This window comes from Talpa occidentalis, unplaced genomic scaffold (genome assembly GCF_014898055.3).
Source record: "Talpa occidentalis isolate TD23 unplaced genomic scaffold, MPIMG_talOcc4v2.1 talOcc4.2, whole genome shotgun sequence".
Classification (NCBI taxonomy): Eukaryota; Metazoa; Chordata; class Mammalia; order Eulipotyphla; family Talpidae; genus Talpa; species Talpa occidentalis.
The window spans coordinates 43,394,168-43,407,719 of NW_023602073.1; the positions used below are offsets into that span (position 1 = coordinate 43,394,168).

The 13,552-nt window shown below is 54.2% G+C and overlaps 1 protein-coding gene and 1 long non-coding RNA gene across 2 annotated transcripts; one reads left to right on the forward strand and one right to left on the reverse strand.

Moving 5' to 3' along the window:
* Window positions 1-1,529: 1,529 nt before the first annotated feature.
* On the reverse strand, window positions 1,530-4,319 carry LOC129146427 (uncharacterized). The gene is made up of 3 exons (XR_008553162.1): window positions 4,220-4,319; window positions 2,324-2,406; window positions 1,530-1,595 (listed from the first exon to the last, which is right to left on the reverse strand). It is a non-coding gene; the product is annotated as an uncharacterized LOC129146427 (long non-coding RNA).
* A 2,017-nt stretch (window positions 4,320-6,336) lies between these two features.
* Window positions 6,337-13,079, forward strand: LOC119252130 (MHC class I polypeptide-related sequence B-like). Its single transcript, XM_037519356.2, has 6 exons — window positions 6,337-6,508; window positions 8,711-8,959; window positions 9,195-9,485; window positions 9,988-10,248; window positions 10,363-10,500; window positions 12,380-13,079. Exons 1-6 carry the CDS (start codon window positions 6,448-6,450, stop codon window positions 12,505-12,507), a joined length of 1,128 nt encoding a protein of 375 aa, XP_037375253.1. The 5' UTR covers window positions 6,337-6,447; the 3' UTR covers window positions 12,508-13,079.
* The last annotated feature ends 473 nt before the right edge of the window (window positions 13,080-13,552 follow it).

Here is a 13,552-nt window from a genome sequence, read left to right on the forward strand (position 1 = left end):
ATTTATTATTTATTTATTTATACAAGCACTGGGTATAGTCAGAAGCGCTGGAGGGTGAGAGAATTCACCAGAGTCAGAGAGGTCTGCTGCTATGGCCCACAGAAGTAAACACCGTAACTTACAACGCTGTAACAACTGCAGGTGCCCCATCAAAGGGCAGAAAAGCCTGAAAATCATTTACCCTACACAGATGAATTTGGCAAACGCATCAGAGTGGAAGATGAGAAGTCCATTTTCCAAGTGTTTTTTTTACAGTTTCCTCCCATTGTGGGGTCAGCAGTGGTACCTGCCAGGAACAGCCCAGGTTATGGCCTCAGGCCTGCCCAGGCCCACGCTGTCAGAATAGTGTGGGGGCGTCTGGCCTTCTTTTACTTCCTTCCTTTCTAGGCCTTTTTTGTGTTTCCTCAGCTTCCTGCTGCCCCAACCTTCACTGGAGCAGAGATAACTTTGCTCAGACTTGGAAGTGCAGTTTCTCTGTGCTGCACATGAAGGGGCTTTGTCCAGATGGGCCGGATGGTCGCACAGACACTGCCATTACCCAAACATTCTGGAAACTTCCTTACATCAGAAAGTCAGTATCATTCTTCAGACTGAATTTTTTTTTTTCTTTAGAGAAAGAAAAAGTTTACTGAGGAGAAAAAGAACAGAAATAAAGTGGGACTCCCAGGCTGATGGAACCAGACCAGGGAGGGGCAAGGAAGCTACAGACTGAATTTTTTTATCCTTTTGCAAGGGCAAACTGATCCCCAAGGAACACCATTTGGCCTGACTGTCTATAAGCCAAGGATGACGTCACAACTCGGGTTCTGAAGTTGGTCTGAGTGTAAGCCAGGCACTGTACTGCCGGCCCACAACTCTTTCTTTTCTTTATACCTGCTCCTTCTATAAATATTTGATTACATGTGTTTCTAAAGCACCTAAGAAGATTCAATGGTATTAAAATGTGAATGATTATCTTCAAAGAGAAAGGGTCTGGTATTGAATTTAGGTGAACATTTTGGTTTTTAAACACCTGTCAGAGTTCAGGGCACTAGCTTCATATTTTCCACCAAAAATTGTCTCTCCCTCACTCCCTCCCCATGAAACCCAAATTTACATTAAGAGATAAAATAACACATTTCACACAAAGTGTTAAGTCACCAAGTTATCACCCCCTGGAGATATCACTGTCAAAACCCTGTGAATATTCTTCCAAGTTTTCTTCTTTAAAATACATATTGTGAACCAGAGACACTCTATGGGGGGTAGAGGGCAGGAGGGGAGGGATTGGGGTCAAAATAAGGGGGTTGCAATTGTATGGGGAATATAAAAATATAATTTATTATAAAAAAAATAAGTAAAATACATATTGTGGGGCCTCCCCGGTGGCGCAGCGGTTGAGCACTGGGTTGCGAAGCTGCCCACAGCCTCTGCAGTGCTGGTTCGATCCCCAGCTGCTCCCCAGCCACCGGAGGAGGGTCCCACGTGGCACACAGACCTCTCTTGTCGCCCGGTGCTCCCCTCAGCAGTGTACTTCGGTCCTTCTGCCTGCTCTGCTCCCCGCTCTGGCTCTGGTGAATTCTCTCACCCTCCTGCGCTTCTGACTGTACCCAGTGCTTGTATAAACAAAGAAATAAATAATAAATAAATCTTAAAAAAAAAAAAGCCTTTAAAAAAAATAAAATAAAATACATATTGTGAGCCTCCTTGGTGGTGCAAGGGGCTAAGTCTCAGCACTATGAGACTGTTGGGAGTGATTGTAGCATGAGTTCTATGCCTGGCCAGAGAGCTAGCCCACATGGCGCAGCAGACCTCTCCTGTCTTGCCTGCTGCTCCCCTCAGGAGTGTACTTCAGTAGATCTGCCTGTTCTGCTCCCCATTCTGTCTCTGGTGAATCCTCTCACTCCCAGCACCTCTGGCCTACACCCTAGCTCTTCTTGAATAAAAAAATAAATGTGTAAAAAAAATACATATGGTGTAAGTGGCATTATAACTGCATATCAAGTGTTCTTTAGCTCTTGGGAAAGCTTAAAAGAACAAGCACATCTTTTCATAGCAATATGGTAATGTCTGTCTTATTGCTTGTAATAGGTGCGCAATTTTTTAATTTTGGGGGTGATCATGTTGACCATCTTCATTGGGGTATTGATGACATGGATGTGTTTAATTGCTCAAACTCAACCCGCGTGTACTTTTACCTTACATTTCATGTAAAATGTACTCTAATAAAGTTGGCTTTCAAATATCCGCTCTGAAATGTGTGCTTTGGTTATGTGAAAATAAAACCCAGCCCATGTTGTTCTTGTTCCTAAGAGGTAGACATTTAAGGGTAAAGATTCTTTACCTTTCACTTGAGCTCATGTTTGGCTGTATGATAGCAATAGCAACTGTTTATTTCTGTGTTTTGAGAAGATCGAGGCAGGAGGCCTGGAAATGTACATAAGTGAGAACAGTAGACAGGGGGAAAGGAAAGGTTAGAAAGACATTACATTGCATCTGATCAAGTATTGTTTACCTAAACAAATTTAAATGTTTCGTTGATGGGAATTAAATATCTAATAAAAACCCACAGATTTATGAATAAGTAACATTTACTTCTTTTTAGTTTTCCTCCCATTTCTCCTTTCCTCAATACTCCCTCCCCTGCCCTCCCAGCACCCCCTCCCCTCCCCCCCTCCCTCCTGCACGTGAGAGCCAGGTGCGCCCACCACGCACCTGGACAGTCAGGCACCTGGACAGTCAGGCGTTTGTTTAAGATTTATTTATGCATACAAGAGCTGGGGTACAGGCCAGAGGTGTGGGGGGTGAGAGGATTCAGTAGGGACAGAGTGGGGAGCAGAACAGGCAGATCAACTGAAATACACTGCTGAGGGGAGCAGCGGGCACGACGAGAGAGGTCTGTTGCGCCATGTGGGTTGCTCCCTTGCCGGCTGGGGATCGAACTCCTGCTACAGTGGCTGCGGATTGCTTCATAGTGCGGTGCTTAACCCCTTGTGCCACCAGGGAGGCCCTCGCCCCGCCGCTGTGCCCGGGGGAAGGAGCCGCCGCCCCCCCCCCACCCGAGGCCCAGTCTCGGGGGGGGGGGCGGGGGGGCCACACCGGGTCTCGTCACGTTCCTCCCCGAAGGGAGGAGACCCCGGATCTGCCCGTCGCTGTCCCTCCGGGCGGCGGAGCCCCTCCAGGGGCGGCCTGGGCGGCGGGGGTCCGGGAAGGGTTTTCGGGGGCACGTGGGCAGCGAGAACCGTTCCCTCGTGCGGGCCCCGGAATCTGCCGGAAAGAGGCGCCCCCAGGACCCTCCTCCAGGCCCCAGGACCCCGGCCCGGGCTGCGCAGTGTCGCGACTGCGGGAGGGACAGCCCCGCGGTTTGCGGACCAGACACCCGAGGCCCGCGCGCCCCTCCCCGCCCGGCTCCAAGCGCCTCCCTCTGCTTTTGTGTAAAAAAATAACTTGTTTCTCTTTGCTGCTGTTGGGGAGGGGCGATCTCCAGGCCTCACTGCAATCGTGACTCTGCGCTCGCCCTTCTGCAAAACCCGCCTCCGGGTGCATTAGATTTCCTGCGCAGTTGATTTTCGTTTTCTAAAACGGGATCCGTCCCGGGTGCGTGGAGGTCTTCGGAAAGAAAAAGCCCCCAAGCTTGTGACTCCAGGAGCCCCAAAAGGTGAGTGAAGGAGAAAAAGGCGTCCGGAGGGCAGCCCAGAGGGGCCTGGAGGCAGGTGGGGGGAGGGGAGTCGTTTGTAGGACAGAAAACCTCTGAGGCCTCGCGGGGGAGGGGAACCCCAGCTAGAACCCGGGGGGCGCCCCAAATTCAGAGCCCTAGACCCTTGGGGCCTCTCCCACCCTCCCAGGACGACTACGATTTGCTTCCTTAGTGAATCAATCATCTCTCATACACTGTGCCACAAACCTAACAGTATTATTGGTATTATCATTTTTAAGGTACTATTTTTTCACTTTTTATTTTTGCATAGAAGAACTAGGGTGTAGGTCAGAGGTGCGGGAGCTTAAGAGGATGACCATAGACAGAGTGGGGAACCAGAAGAAGTGGTGGATCAGGGCAGCTCCGACATAAAACCGGTTGCCTGACTGTGGGCCCTCACCCGCGCACTTAAAAGGGACTTACTAATGCTCCACTGCAGGCACACACAAAAGGTTAGTAAAAGGTTTATTTACAAGGGAAGGGGAAATGAGGAAATGTACAACTCAGGGAGAAAAGAGGTAGATAAAGTCTTAAATGTGCTACCTGTTCCGCTGTCCTGGAATCCCAATGGCACATGAGAGCTGGGAAGAGCCAAGAGCCAGGAGGCCAAGACAGAGCCCCAAAGTCCGCGTCTGATTTTATACCAAACCTGACTGCTTAACTCCACCCTCAGGTCCCAGCAACCTTCCCTTTGATGATGATGGAATTTGTATCTTGATGGCTTTGGTCTGGAGTGGGGATGGAGTCCACAAAGCCTCTATGGAATTAGAATTAGTTCAGAACATCCATTCCCCCTAACAGATCCCCCTAAGTGAAATAAACTACTGAGGGGAGCAGCTGGCCAGACTGGAGAGGTCTGCTGCCATGTGGCTAGCTCCCTGGGGGGGAGGGGAACAAACTCAGGCCCTTGAAAGCCCTGAGACTTAACCCCTAGGCCACCAGGGAGGTCTCATTTTTAAGTTATTAGAAGTTTTGGGGTTTGGCTGTGAGCTGAATGAGAGTTTCCTGGGGCTGCCCTCCCTAGGAAGTCCTGAAAAGGGGGGTGGACGTGAGTGACCTTTGGAGGTTAGCAGGGCTGAGCTCCCTGTCTCTCTCCACTGCCTCTGTCCTTGTTATGGCAGTTTCCCAGAGAAGCCAGACTGCACTCAGAGGTGGGGGGCAGAGAGAGATTTATTGGTCACACTGAGGGGTCAGCTGATTATTTCTGAAAGGACTAAGCCCCAAGTAACATGGGTTGTGGGATTTTATAAAGCTTGGGCAGAAAATCATGCGGAAATGGTAAAGAGCACATACCCCAGATAAACATTTGCTTTTCTGAGTTGGAAAGAACAGGCATGGGGTGGGGTGTTTGTGAGAAAGTATGTGGTTATCTTGTGTGACAGAGCCTGGCCTTCCAGCCCCTGGTCATTTTCTACCTATTGTGACTTTGGCAATGAAAAGAATCCCTGAGACGCCATCCCTCATGGGGTGGGCAAATGATGGTGGTCCAAGTAAGTAATGATAAAATGACTCTGAAAACTAAGAAATTGTTAAAACTGTGCAACATGACTTTTCCATACACAGGGTTTTATAGGCCAGTAGAGACAGGCAGAGTTCAAGGCTAAAAATAAAAAGCGCAGCAGGGAGACAAAGGTGACACAACAGAGTTCCTGATCCTGAGTGGTTCATGTCTCATTAGTGGGGTTGAGGATGGTAAGATGGGTTCAAAAACCCCCCAAAGACCACACCTTTCTTGAGAGCGTCTACAAGACTCCCAGGGGACCCCTCCCACCTCCTCGAAATGCCCCTGGTTCCTGCCCACGAGGACCAATGAAGCCCCCTCCCTCCACCTTGAGGTCTCCCCTTAATCCCTTCGCTCTCCTTGGGGATGGGGGAGAAAACACTTTCCCTCCACCTCCTGCACTCTTAGCTTACACCACTGTGATGAAAGATGGTTACTAAGGAAAGAGCAGGGAGGGTCAGATCATGGACTAGACCAGGGCTTCTGACACCCACCTGCACGTGGGCACTGCCCAGGGAGTTGGAAGGGGGGAGGGAGAGGAGGAGGAGATCAGAATGGCTGTGGGGCTTTGGCCGCTTAGAGAATTTGGAGCCTGAGGGATTCAGCTTTGGAAGTGGCTCCCAGACGCCCAGGAGGCAGAGATCTGCAAATATTCCCGCATATCTGGTCTCTGGTGACTTTGCGGGAGACCCTGGTGCAGGCCAGGAGGGTGTGTGGGGAGAAAAGGAGAGGAGGGGGGAGCAGGAGAGGCTCCTTGGAGTCTCCTCAGGAGCTGGGGGAGGCCTTGCTCTGTGGAGGGAGCAGGGGCAGTGATCCGGGTGCTGCTGGGGCTGGGCCCCTCCCAGCTGCTCAGAGCCGCTTCCTGGGACTTTGGGATCCTAAATTTAGGCTCTTGCAGCTTTGTCCATTTTTTCTCCCCTGCACAGGCCCCGGACCCTGGGTCCGCGTATTTGCTTCCCTCCCCCCACCTTTTTTTTCCTTTCCTTAAGGAAGCTGTGGAAGGGGCGGGAGGGGCAGTAAATGTTGAGAAAACAAACGAGAGGCGGCCCGAGGGCTGGTCGTGGGCGGGCCGTGGTCCTGCCCTCGTGGGCCCCGCCCCCACCTTCCACTTCCGCCGCCGCCGCCGCGGGGCGTGTTTCCTCCGGTCCCGTGGGCTCCCGGCCGGAGGAGCGCGGGTGGGCGGTGCGCGGGTTGCGCCGCTCTTCTCGAGCAGCAGGGATTGTCAGCGCCGCCGGGTTAGGCGCACTTTTCGGTCGCCGGCGCCTCCGGGATGGCGCGGTGGCCATTTCTGCTTGTGGCTGCCCTTGTCTCCGCCGTAGCCCTGGGTGCTGGTGAGTGGGGGTCATTAGACCTGGGGGGCAGGAGCCTGGGTGGGCCTTTCTGGGGTCTGGGAGGGGGCCCCTGGGTGTCTTGGGGACCCTCTCAGGAGGGGCCTTTGGGGGGTTCTTAGGAGGAAGGTCGCGGGGACTTGGCTGGTTGCACCCTCCTGATACATTGGTGTATACTTTTTGATGCATTGACTTTATTTAAGCAGTAAAGTTGTGGTCTGCTCACCGGGCCATGCCCCGCCCTCCCAGGTTGCCTGAACAGTCTCTCAGCTCTTTCCTGCTCTGGCTTGTCTACCCCTCTTACTCCATTGCTCTCTCCCTCCCCCTTTTGGGTCTCACCTGCTGCGCCCCTCCCTGCCACCCTGCCCTTCTCTGCTGCCACTACTTCTCAGCTGCCCACCCGGGCTGCCCCCTACCCTGCTGCGCCCCTTCATAGAAGACCCCACTCTGTATTGCCCACACTCCCCTTCTTCCCCTCCTCACTATTTTCCTCCTCTCCTGAGCCTTCACCTGAGGCATCCTACCTCCCCCATTTTACTAAGGCCTGCTTTCTTGGGTGCCTTTGGCCTTGGGTATCTCCCTCCATGCTAGTCCTGCTCCCTTCATCCTGGGGAGCTTGGGAGCTCCTAATCATAGCCTTGACCGCAGGCACAGCCCCTGTGCACAGACTTGCCCTGTCCTCTGTCCTCAGCTCCCACCTCCAGCCAGTGCAGCTCCTGCTCCTGGGCCCTCACCGGGCCCTTCCCCACCCCTCCTGTCCTCACCTGGAGACCCTCCTCTCTGGTCAGGATCCTAACCCAGCCCCCCCCAGCACCTCCTTTCCCCCCAACTTAGGCACTGCTCATCTTGCTCCCCAGTCCTGGCCCTCACCACCAATCTCCCAGCTGTCTCTTTCTCTTCCAGCCTCCTGCCCTTCCCACACCTGAGAGCTGCTCTTGATGCGGCTCCTCTTTGGCCTTCATCCTCTTGGGTTCCTTGACCCCAGTGGGCTCTCACTCCTCACACCACAGATCTGCCACCCTGTGGCAGTCTTTCCCTGCTGAGGGTCTTCTCCCATCCTGCCACCTGATGGACGCAGCCCCCATCTGTGGAGGGGGCCTCATGGCCACCTGCATCACCCCACACTGCAGCTCTCCCCTCCTGTGCCCTGGCCACCTGCTGGGCATTGAAGTTCTGCTCCCCCCTCCCAAATGTAAAGTCTCCTTGGGCCCAAGGGCTGACTACCAGTCCCTGCACCTGCCACTCCCCGGGTTCCGGGCAGGTTCATAGACCTTGCCACAGGGTCTCCCCATTGGGGCCCAGGCCATACCTTCACTTCCCCAGGGGTCCGGACTACCCTAAACTGCTTGTCCCTCTCTCTCAGCACCCAGCCTCCCCTGGCCCCAACCTGATCTTGAAGAACCATAGCCCGGCCTGGCTCATGTCGCCCTCCCCACCTCACACCACAGCTGCTCTGACCTTTGACCCCTGACCCCTACCCTCATGTTCCCTCCCTTCTCTCTGACAAGACCCCCCAGTGGTCATAAGGAGCTGGTGCCCCTTTCTTGGCCTCTGAGTCCATGTTTCCCCTCTCCATCCATTTTCCACCCTTACCCCTCTCCTTTTTTCCTTTTCTTAGATTTATTTTCTTACATGGTTGTTAACTTTTTTTTTAAATGCATTTTTTTTAAGATTATTTATACAAGCACTGGGTACAGTCAGAAGCGCGGGAGGGTGAGAGAATTCACCAGAGCCAGAGCGGGGAGCAGAGCAGGCAGAAGGACCCAAGTACACTGCTGAGGGGAGCAGCAGGCGGCAGGAGAGGTCTGCGCGCCATGTGGGACCCTCCTCCGGTGGCCGGGGAGCAGCCGGGGATCGAACCAGCGCTGCAGAGGCTGCGGGCAGCTTCGCAACCCGGCGCTCAACCGCTGCGCCACTGGGGAGGCCCGGTTGTTAACTTTTGTACAGTGATGATTTCCCCTCTCAGGTGCAGTCCCAGTAACTCATCACCCTTTCCTTGTGCTCTCCCACCCTGGTTCTATCTCTCCCTTGGCCCTCTCCTTCCTTCTCCTTGCCTGGTGTCCTGTACTGCGAATCCTCCTCCTGTCCCTACGCACACAGCCCTGTCTGCAGCCCCCAGGCCTCCAGGGCTCAGGACGCGCAGCCTCGGGTGACTCTGATGCTCATGTAGCTCCTACCTGCCTCACTGAGGATTTCTCCCCCCAGGACCCCACAGGCTTCAGTATGAGCTCACGGAGACCCAGGATGCCTCCCTGCCCTCGAGATTTGTTGCCAAGAAATATTTGTACCATCGGCTCATCCTGTGTGATGACAATAAGAACGGCAGACCGAAGCCCCAAGGCCTGCTGGCACAATTGGTCCTGGGGGCCATAGTGACCAGTGGCTTTGCAGAGGACAGAAAGGACCTGCAGATGAAGCTGGCAGATATCAGGGGAAAGCTGAGACAGAAAGGAGGTGAGAGGGGCAAACATGTGGGGGCCTTTCCCAGGAAAGTTAGGGTAGCCAGTGGGGTCTTTTTCCACTGGATTTTCCCAGAGTAGTGTGAGAATGGGGGTGTGTGGATATCAGCACAGAGGTGAAATTCTGTTCATCCACCACAGGGAGACGAAGAGGAGAGTGGGGCGGGGATGGTTTGTGTGCAGAAGAGCACAGGGACTGGGGGAGTCACCACTGGGTGTTTTTGGGGTAGGCTCCCATTCCCTCCAGGAGATTCAGGACTGTGAGATCCAGGAAGAAACCACCACCACCAGGCTCTTCTGGCGTTTCATCTATGATGGGGAGCCCTTCCTCTTCTATAACGAGACGACCCATGAATGGGAAGCACCCCAGTCCTCATTTCAGCCCTTGGCTATGGAAGTCAAGAACTCCTGGGGCACAAGAAACATCATAAACAATATTGCCTGGGCCAATGTGCGTAATGACGTTTGTCAGAAACTGAGGAGATATCAGGAAGAGTGGATGAACATCACTAAGAGAAATGGTAAGACCCTGGGCACCCTGTTGTCCTACAGCCTGTCTCCGGCTCTGCCCAAGGGGACCCTGCAGTTCTATGGGATGTCTGGGCGTGGTCTCCGCAGAGGTGCCTGCGCTGTTAAAGCCCCTAGGTGAAGACACAAGGAGGGGAGGGTGCGGAGTCCAGGGGAGCTACAGAGCACTGAGCAGGAGTGCAGGGATCAGGAAGGCGGGGACGCCCTCAGGCTGGACTTCAGCCTGCTGGCTCCTAGCCTGCCTGTCAGTCCCTCCTGGTCCCCTCGTGCAGGAGCCCACCCCTCACCTTCCCCTCCTCAGCTTCAGCTTGCGTGTCCTGGGCCATCCTCCCACCATCCTGAGGAGCTGGACCCCAGGGTGCAGAACCACCTGGGGAAGGCCTGGGGTCAGTGATCGAGGTGGGCAGGAACAGCCCTGGTCTCCGTTTCCCTCACTGGGGAGCAGGGCTTGGCCTTGTGTTTCACTGACTCTGTGCTTTCTTCCCGGTACCCCAGCCATGAATGGTATCTGCAGCCAGGCCTCGGATGGCGTTGCCAGCGGGTTGTGCTGGGCACCCGGCTTCTCTCTCTGGAATATCTCACTGGTCTGGCCTCAGGACGATGCGCCCATGAGCCTGAATGCCCAGCTGACTGGGGCTGTATTGTCTTATGAGAACGGGACCTATTGTGCCAGGGTGGCCCCAAAGGTTCCCCAAGGAGAGGAGCAAAGGTTCACCTACTCCATGGAACACAGCGGGAATCACTTCATGACCTATGGTGAGCCTGGGGTGATCCTTCAGGGATCCAACCCTGTAGAGTTGGGGATCAGGATGGGGGCGGACAGCAGGCCTGTGGCTCTGGGTGCCCAGGATAAAATAAGACCTTTTCTAGGAAAGGAGCCGGTGCATCAGCGTCCATGGCCAGCTGTGTCCTGGGGTATCGCTGCAGCTGCCGCTGTCACTGTCCTTGTCGCTGCTGTCCTTCTTTATAATTTTGGGCTTAGGAAGACATCAGCTGGGGAGCATGCAGGTGAGATACAGGGATTTTGGGTGGTGAGGGAGGGGCTCTTCTGCCTGTGACCAGGGTCTCATGTCTCCCACTCTGTAGCTAGGAGAGGGATGACTGGCCTCTGTAACAGGAGCTGGAAGTAGGGTCCTTGTGAATGGTTTGAGGGCCACACCTGCGCCCTTAGCCCTGCCCAGAGCCATGGCCCTGAGTGTACAGCTGGGGCCTCCCTCCTGGGGGCAGGGGTTGGCTTATCCCTGCTCTCAGGCTTATCCCTGCTCTCAGGCTCCCCAGGGCTGGGGTGTGGGGCACGTATGGGGAACCATGGGCATGTTGAGGGTGGACCTGCATGATCCTGGACTGGGGGAACAAGCAGTAAAAGCATCTGTGACCTAGTGGAGGGCTATACACTGGGGAGAAGTTGGGAGGAGAGGTGACTCCTTTAGTCCCTTCCTGTCTGTGCCCACCCCCCATTTCATAGCCAGGGCTCAGATTGGCAGGTCTGGGGGTCTCCTGCTCATCTGCCTGACACCCCCTCCCCTTGGGTCAGAATGTTGTTTTTTTTTTTTTAAAAGATTTATTTATTTATGCATACAAGAACTGGGGTATAAGCCTGAGGTGAGTGGGTGGGGGGCGGGGTGGGGGACCGGGAGGGAGAGGATTCACCAGAGAGCGAGGGGAGCAGAACAGACAGGACAGATCTACTGAGATACACTGCTGAGGGGAGCAGCGGGCGAGTCAGGAGGGGTCTGCTGCTCCTTATGGGTTTCTCCCCGGCTGATGAGGGATCTAACTTGTGCTGCAGTGGCTGGGGATAGCTTGATAGCACTGTCTTTAACCCCTGTGCCACCAGGGAGGCCCAGAATGTTGCTTCTTTTGTCATTGAAACTTGGATGAGAAGAGAATGTGAAAGTCATGAGCTAATTTCTAAATTTCCTACTTTAAACTTTAAAGTTCAAAGCAGATGCTTATGACTGTAGTTGGTTAACCTTACTGGATTTTCTTCCATGCCAGTGATGCATATAATGTGAACAGGAGTTCTTTCAGGAGCTCCCTCTTAAGAGGGTTCCAGATGGGAGGTGGGGGATGGTGACACTTGACAGTCCAGGGTCAGAGGACAGACCTAGCCTCAGGCTAGGGGGTCTCCTGGGTTCCCTCACTGCACTGAGAAGCAGACCCCCTAAGGCTGGGAACCAGTGCCTGGACAGGAGGGAGGGCCTGGGAGCCTCAGCCAGGTAGCAGCTTGGGGTGGAGCACCCAGACACCAGGGCCAAGTGCAGCCTGAGAGCCTGGGGGGTGTAAGGGCCCTGGCAGGGCTGGCCTGAGTGAGCAAGGGGTGCTCCAGGGCCCATCAGGCACAGAGCATGTCACCTGAGATCCTGATGGCCATGCAGTTAGGAGCTGCTGGTCAAGGCTAGGGCAGGAGCAGGCTGAGCTGCGGGGGAGTGGTGTGGGGAGGGGGCAGGCAGTGGCCCTGGGGTGCAGGTGGCTGTGAGGAGAGGAGGCTGGGAGCTGAGGGGAGAAGCCCCTTTGTGTGAGCATCCCCAGGCCTGGAGGATGGGGTCTGACCTCTCTCTCAAGGACCTTGGCACTGAGTAGGAAGAAGGCCAGGGCTGGAGAGGGGGCATTGGGTTTCTGCTTCTGGATCTTGTCCTTCAGTCTGGCCCTTTGAAGTTCTCACCAGGGGTGGTGCTGGGGGCAGGGACAGGTGATGATGTGGTGGAGTGGAGGGTGGGAGAGACCAGCAAGTTGTAAAGTGGAGTGAGAGGGAGAAAAAGTGGGGGTTATCTTCCCTCAGAGACAGGCGGAATGTGACTCCAGAGCAATTTAGGGGGAATTCCTGAGGGCACAGAAAGCAGTAATCTGCAACCAGCTGAGCATTTACTGGTGTCTCTTTCCTCAGGCCCTGATATTGTGCAAGACTCAAGCCAACACCAGGTGGCGCCAACAGCCCTTCACTGGACCAGGGCACAGGGCTGTCAGCCTCTGTTGTCAGCCCCTGAGTCCAGGAACTCAACTGGGGATGCTTAGCATCAGCACATTGGGCCTGGACTCACTGCCTGCGCCCCTCTACCAGCAATCTTACTCTTGGTGCTTCCAGTTTTTCGTCTATGTATGTATGTGTATTTGTGTACATACCCATATGCTTGAATTATTTGTGCAATATTACAGAGTTTTATAACTAAACATATATATCTGGTGTGTGTATTATTTCATGTGGCTGGGAAGGGATAGTATGAGGTTGTGGGGAGAGGGAGAGGTACATACAGCGCTAAAAAATTCCCAGCTCCTGCTCCCCAGCTCCCAGTACTGCCAGACTCACTGACAGACTTCAGCACAAAGGAGAAGCTGGAGAGGCTGGAATGGGGCATCTGGGGCCAGTGCTCAGGGCCTGAGCCTGGGGGGACTCTGCCCTGATGGTGGGAGCTCACGTGATGGAGCAGAGCTGATCTCGGGAAAAGACAGGGACACTGCATTGGGGTGATCTTGTGACAGGGTAATCCCCTGGGTCTGTGCCCCCCGGGAAGGAAGGGTGGGGTTGAGCAGGGAGGAGAAGCTAGAGAAGACCTGGAGAAGGCAGGAAGGGGAACATGAGGGGGTTTGGGTGAAGACACGTGAAGAAACTGTACTTGCTTCTTGGCCTTGGCTTGTATCAGGGATGGGGGACATGGAAGGAGACACCTGGGACAGAAATGTGGGTGAGAGACCGCAGGGAGACTGACGATGGCAGCCTTTATATTAATGTGGGTTTTGGTTTTTGGCCTTTCCTTGCAGTCTTGCCTGGCCGCTTCTGGCCCTTTCCTATGATTCCACACCAGAAGGGATCTTAGATGTGGCAGGATTTTGGGCTTCAGCAGTCCTGCTTTGGGCCACGAGGGCATGGGTAATATTGGGTGTTTGATTGGGAAAGCATTCTTTCCTTTCTCTCTATACACACTAATTGTGTTAAAGTTCCTCTGCATGGCAGGTCTCATGTACTGATCATGTTTTGTGTTGATAAGGTGGAAGGCAGAATGCACTTAGCAGGCAGGTTTGGAGGTTCTTGGGGTGACCCACTGCCCTATGCCATCCTCAC